Consider the following 6,663-nt stretch of genomic DNA (forward strand, 5'->3'; position numbering starts at 1 on the left):
GCAAGGCCCTTAACCCGCAAATTGCTCCAGTGAAGTGGCACAGGGGCAGAGAGAGCAGACCGTTCGTACTGAGCAGCTTCTGTGTGAGTACTAAGCAGAAAATGTGTGAGTGTGAACCTGAACCGGATTGCTCTCAGCAAGACTTTCCTGGTTGAATTAAGGGTGAAAGAAAGAAAGAAAGAAAGAAAGAAAGAAAGAAAGAAAGAAAGAAAGAAAGAAAGAAAGAAAGAAAGAAAGAAAGAAAGAACAGCTGTTTGTCCAAAAAAAAAAAACCCTTGTCTGTTTACATGGTGTTTAGCCAAGTAAAGGCTAGCTAGTGCTTTCCAAGGCTTGGTTTTTCGACTTCTTTCTGAAGTCTGATGAGATAGAGATCTGAATATGCAGTTGTACCCGTGAGTGAATCCTACTTCCCCAAATCTTTGTTTTCACTTTTTTTTTCTTGCTTTGCTTTTGACACTTTCACATTTTAGTAAAGTTGCACAACTTTTGTAAGTGTAAGTTGTTTTTTCAATGTTTTCACTATCTGCCACTTAGTAGCTTCAACTTGGGCAAGCAGTGTACTTCCTGTTTTGAGTGACACACTTTGTTGTGCAATGTGAATTGCTGTCTTGCACATATACATGGAAGTCTTAACAGGGGAAATTTATAGAAAGAAATATTTTAGAAATATTTAAAATATTACATTTGAAATAACCATATTATGAGATTTTTTTTCCCTCATTTTTCAACTACCAGTATGCATTATACTGCTTAAGGTGTCAGCTTTTCTTTCCAAACTCTTACGTGTTAACTTGCCTCACAAAAGACCCTTTTGACACATAAAATTGCACTATGAAAATTATTATGCACAAAATGGAAATCTTGGGTGGTTAGTTCACGCAAGAGAAAATACCAGATTGGGTGAAATTGGCTGTCTCCCATTCTCTATTTTTCTGCTCACCCTCAGCTTTCCACACTTTCTAAGCACACATTAACAAAAGCACTTATCCCATTGAAAATGCAGTAATTGTTCCCACTCATGATTGAGAATGTAATTAGTTGAATTTATAATTTACTTTAGAAACTTTACAAATAATGTGTGTCCCTTGGCATATTATTCTGCATGAAAAGACAGGAGACAGAATAATCCCCAAAATACAAAGTAGTAGCTACTGTGGGTAAAGAGGGAGGCAAGGAGAGAAGAGAAGGATTTGATCAGTCATAATTATTTGTAATTTGCCTTAAGGTTCAGTAGATATCTCTCTTATCAGTGAGAGAGAGAGAGAGAGAGAGAGAGAGAGAGAGAGAGAGAGAGATACTCAATACTCTTCTTTGCAAGTCTCCACAATTTCATCCTCTAGTCTCATCTAATTTTGTAATACAGTACATTTTTAATCACGTGTTTGTCTTGTATGCTTGCCCCAGTTTTACAGATGTTTTCAAGCCCTGCTGCGTTGTGAGGCTCCTCGACGAGGTTCCAGCTTGAAGAGCTCTTCCAAGGTCGCCACCAAGGCCATGAGAGGTGTAGCAGTCACTGGTCCCCGCCGTACCAACGACTTCCTATTTATGGTAGCCTCCCTGGGCCAACCAGCCGCCACCATGCCCCAACTAGGCCCTTCCTTTGAAGCCACCAACGATGTCACCAGAGCCCCTTCTTCAGACATCAACAAACCTGTTGTAGTATCACTAGTGGCCCACTTTGATGGCTGATGATTGGCTATAACCATGAAAAGCCAGCCAGGAAGTCATTAATATTGAGAGAGGTGGTTTTGCTGAGGCTTGGAGAGGAGCAGCCAGCAAGTCCAGGTGGATTTAACGCAGCTGTTGCATCAGCTCTGCCCCGGTTAGTATAGATGATGGACCTGTAAAGGCAAATCTTGGACTGCCTCTAGACAATATGAACAGATATCAGAGGTGGTAAACTTGCAGAAGCAGGGAGTCTTTGTTTCTCTGCAGAGAAAAAGTATCTCTCTGTCTTGCTAAGAATCAGCATTTGAAGGACGTTACCACAATTTTTGGAGAAAGCAGTCAGAATGTTATGGTAACAACAGGAACTGTAGGGATCATTTATTTTGTGCATTATCTAATGTTTGGTCTTCACTCTGATAAAATGTGATGACAGAAATGTGTTCATAGTGCAGGAAGAGGGATAAGATGTATTTCTGTATTGGCTGCTTACTGTCTGTGGTTACAAAGTGAGGTAAAGTAAGACACATTATTACCCCAAACATTTTGAAGTCTTTCCTGGAGTAGACAAGATTAAAGAGACAAAATAGACTAGGAAGAGTAATGAGAACATACTGGCAATGTCTGAAAAGTGTGAGTTTTTTTTAGTTATTAGTCCCTGCCAGTAATTTTCATTTAATTCATCACTCGTCACTTTGAAATACGTTGTGGTTTTCAATTAAGTGATTTAATAAGTGGTTCATTAGACGTGTAGCATTGCTAGCATGCTAGCGGCATTAAAAATTTTCAGGAATGAGTGACTTTAAGGTCAAAGAAGTAGGTGCATGTCGGAGAGTTACTGTATATTTCTTTCAATAATGACTGTGCATGTGCACTTCTGCAGCAAAATATGCAAATGAGGTTGGAGAAATACAGTATCTGGTAATGTTCAATTGCTATTACTGATGCAGATACCTGATATAAGCAAAAAATCCTGCAAACATTTGCCTCTCTGGGCTAATTTTTTCACAGATTTTAATTGGGCATTTCCACTTGTACTTTTCCATGAAATCGTATTTTGGGGTTTTTTTTTTCTTAGTTTATTTGTTTTTTGAGCTGTACTGGATTTGGTCAAATCTTAAGTACAGAGTGTCCTGTGTACTCAAAAATGATTGTGGTCACTGGTCACTTAATGTAAAAGAGTAATCTTTAAACATTCTTATGAAATTATTGGCAGTCCAGTGCCTTGTTAATTGGCACGTAGTCAGCCATGCATGTGGGAAGCATTCCACCTCTATTCATAATTTCTACAATTTTCAAACAATTTGCTTCCACAAGTCATTCTGCTTTGAATAACTGACATCAGAGAAAACCCAAACAAACAGAAAATGATTTCCCAGTGTTTCCCAGAACATGACAAGAGTTTACTTGAGGCAACAAATATCTTTTAGATGGAATAAGTTTACTCTGTATATATTGTTTGCCATGTACTTGTCTGCATCTTGTTCAATTTTTTGATAACTGATTTGACACTTTTTCCCTCTTGCAATACAAAGATAACTGCACCGTTTCTGAAAGCAGTGCATCGATGCTGTGTTGTCAGTGAATGTCTAAGCTATAAGTGGTGTGGTACTTTTTGCTACTGCATAGGATTACAGTGTGCAGTTTTTTGTAACTCACTTTTAGCACACTAACTGTTTTCTATGTGCTGTCAAGCTCTTGTATACATTAATGTACATCAGTTGATACCAAAGCTAAAGAAATTTTAATATTTTTGAGGGTTACTGTTCAATAAAGTTTTTTTTTTTTTTTAGCGAACTCAAGGCGCAGTGGGGTTTTTTGTATTTCTAACGAAGTCCTCTTTAGACAGTTGGTAGCCAAAATTAAGGAAAGTTAAAGTGTGATATACAGTATACAGAAGTAACATCATAGTCATTCGAAATTGACCATCTGCTATATTATGGTCGGTCAATACTGTTTTTGATAGATAAAACAAAAAAAAAGCTGATGAATGGATTGTGTTTATTTGCTCAAACTTTAGCTGCAAATGTTAGCATGTCTGGCTGACTATGTTACAATGAAACACAAGTCTGCTTTTAGACTTTTCCTTATCATACTTATAATACTAAGGACTTACCAGACAGTGACATCTACACTGCAATAGAAGATCAATGCAATTTCTTTATTTCGGTGTCTTCTACACGGAATCTCATGCAGCTTCAAACTCAGACTCACAGCAAATATGTAGCCATCAGCTGTACATTTAAGAACCTTTTACATGGTTCTCCCTTTTAAAATGAGGCACCTTGAAACCTTAAAAAGTCAACCAAAGAGGATATTTTCAACAAACTCGCAAAATTAACATTATTAGCCAGCTAGCTACGGCTGAAGTCTGCAAGTGACAGCCCTGTCTTTTCAGCCTGCTTTTGTCAATCTATGTGAAATCAGGAATCCATTGTTCATAAAATTACCAAGACTTGAGTGGTAAATCTGCCACCATTATATGTGCTGGCATTATGCGCTGTGTGAGAAAGCTTGACAGAGAAAGTTTGACAGGCGAAAAAACAGCAGGGTGTAGCAAATGGTATTCAGAACATCACTATTCAGAGCACAATTGAACATTAAAAAAAAAGCAAGTAGTGAAAAATCCCATGGGCAAGAAGATCTACAAACCTACTTTACATAAAGGTTACATAAAGGCTTATAAAGTTGCTACCTATAACATAATCAACATCGACTTGCCAAGGGCAATATTTAATTTCAGGCTACGTCTGACCTGGTCACAAGATACTTTTTTTTTTTTTTCATTGTAGATCCTCGGTTAGGCTGGAACACTTAGCCTACCCAAGTCTTAAATTCAGAAACAGAATAAAAGAGTCCTGTGTATACCTAATTGCTGACATTGTCCAAGACAATTGTGCTAATTTCCCAGAGTTGAGACTTTTATTCCTGAATCATTTAATATAGGTTCTAAAAACACATCAACTTCATCTGCCTACAGCCAGAGAGAGAAACGATTGCACATTACACCAAAGAAGTAATTCCTCTGGGACAAAAGGGCAACTGGCTATTGAATCACGTATGATGGACACTCAAAACTGAATCTTCATGTGCTCAAAACACTGGAAGTAATGATATAATCGTAATTACAGCGAAGTAATTATTACTAAAATGGTTATGACATGAAGTTAACAATCTTAACACTGGACAGGGGTTATGGTTGTGAACAATAAAAATCAAATTATCAATCGATTGACTTATTGCATCTGTAAAATCATGGCTAAATATCATGAGAAGTAGAGGTTACATTATGGAGTATAAGAGAAGTTGCCTTCATGTGACCGTGGCATTTTCTGTAGATAAAAAACAAAAGATTTACAAGAACTGCACAGACTAACCCATAAGCCTATCCACCGGAGACTGAACTTAAATTGGTAGTGGGACTTCAGGTTGAACAAATCCGTTCTCAGCACTGATTTTAAATCTCTTTCAGGCTTCAGTGCACCTTTAGTGATGTTCTGCTAATTGTTTTTGTGTAATGCTTGGTCCTTCGTGTCCACTGTTTACTATAAAGCCCCTGGTGAGTAGAGATAAGAGAAACGCCCCAATAATCAACACAGTTGCGAGACACTATTGTGGTGACAGACTCCATTACCAGAGGCTCCGGGCGTAATGTCTGATTAACCAGCTGAATAGCCAGAAGACTGGACTAAAGCTGGGATGAGTAGAATCCAAATGACCTTTTGTTGCCAACCCTTTCAGCTTTTATCCCAAATTAGAACCAGTCGGTTGTCTTTATAAAATAGTTGCCCGCTAAGGGCCTGCACCAAAATTGATTTCCAACACCTCTCTCTCTCTCTCTCTCTCTCTCTCTCTCTCTCTCTCTCTCTCTCTCTCTCTCTCTCTCTCTCTCTCTCTCTCTCTCTCTCTCTCTCTCTCTCTCTCTCTCTCTCTCTCTCTCTCTCTCTCTCTCTCATTTTTGCATCAAATGATTTTTACTCTAAGAGATGAGAGGGACAGGGGCGTTCTTTCCAATAACTGTCTCTTTTGAGTCCCCATGTAAGAGGCACTTCAGAAACATGTTCTCCAAACATCCACTAATCTGTTGATTTAAACTTTTGAACTATTCATGTTCTTTTGATTCAAACAGGTAAGCACATTTCCTGTGTGCCCCGTGCCAGTAGCAGCACTGGCAGGGGTACACAGGAAAACACCTTTTATTCTGTCGCCTTTCTCACTTACACTGGAGCCTGTGATTGCATTACTAACAGCACTACCGCCTGCTTAGGAACAGCTATAACATGTCGTTGCCTCTTGTTCTCATCATTAATTGTGGCATTAGCTTGTGGTGCAGCAGCCTAATGTTTGCCTGAAAATAAAGCAGTGTTGGACTTTGGCCATCAAAAAGACTGCAATATGGCTGCAACTGACAGTTGTTTTTATGATGGATTAGTCTGACAATTATTGTCTTGATTGATCTAAAATCATTATCCAGTAGCTCCGCATGATGTCATTAAATCACTTGTTTGTTACATAAAAACAGCAGCGATGTGAAAGATTTATTCAGATGATAAATAAAAAGCAATACTGCTCATAGAAGACTGGACTGCAATAATGGCATGTCGGCATGCAGCACAGTCCTTCAGGAGGAGATGTCCATTCACAGAGTTTATTCTGAGCAGGTTCTCAGACTACGTGCCACTGCATAAGGAACCGACTCCTCTTTCACAGCTGCAGCTTAGTGTTGCTACAACGTCAGTTTGACAGAATTCACAGTTAGCATCTATAAAATCGACAAGGACTTTTTAGCAGCTGTGTATTCGGGACCTCTAATCTTCTGCCTACAGATGGGTTACAACTTTAAGCTTTTGTCAGACAGTGGAAGTCCTCGCCTGAGAAAGTCAGGGACAGGCAGGGCACACAAGGCATGGGTATGTTTTACCTGGCAGCTGTGAGACCACTGTGCATCAACTGATTATGTCAACTGTCCACATTGACTACTGTTTTGGTTTTTTTTAA

General features: G+C 38.8%; 1 protein-coding gene across 1 annotated transcript in view; it reads left to right on the forward strand.

Annotated features, from left to right (window-relative positions):
- Positions 1–3,460, forward strand: part of tmtopsa (teleost multiple tissue opsin a) — a 65,295-nt gene extending 61,835 nt beyond the window's left edge. The window contains exon 4 of the mRNA XM_070974362.1: positions 1,405–3,460. Within this exon, the coding sequence (XP_070830463.1) occupies positions 1,405–1,689 (285 nt within the window). The 3' untranslated portion in view covers positions 1,690–3,460. The remainder of the gene's footprint in view (positions 1–1,404) is intronic.
- Positions 3,461–6,663: the final 3,203 nt, after the last annotated feature.

This window comes from Chaetodon trifascialis, chromosome 11 (assembly GCF_039877785.1).
Source record: "Chaetodon trifascialis isolate fChaTrf1 chromosome 11, fChaTrf1.hap1, whole genome shotgun sequence".
Taxonomy (NCBI): domain Eukaryota; kingdom Metazoa; phylum Chordata; class Actinopteri; order Chaetodontiformes; family Chaetodontidae; genus Chaetodon; species Chaetodon trifascialis.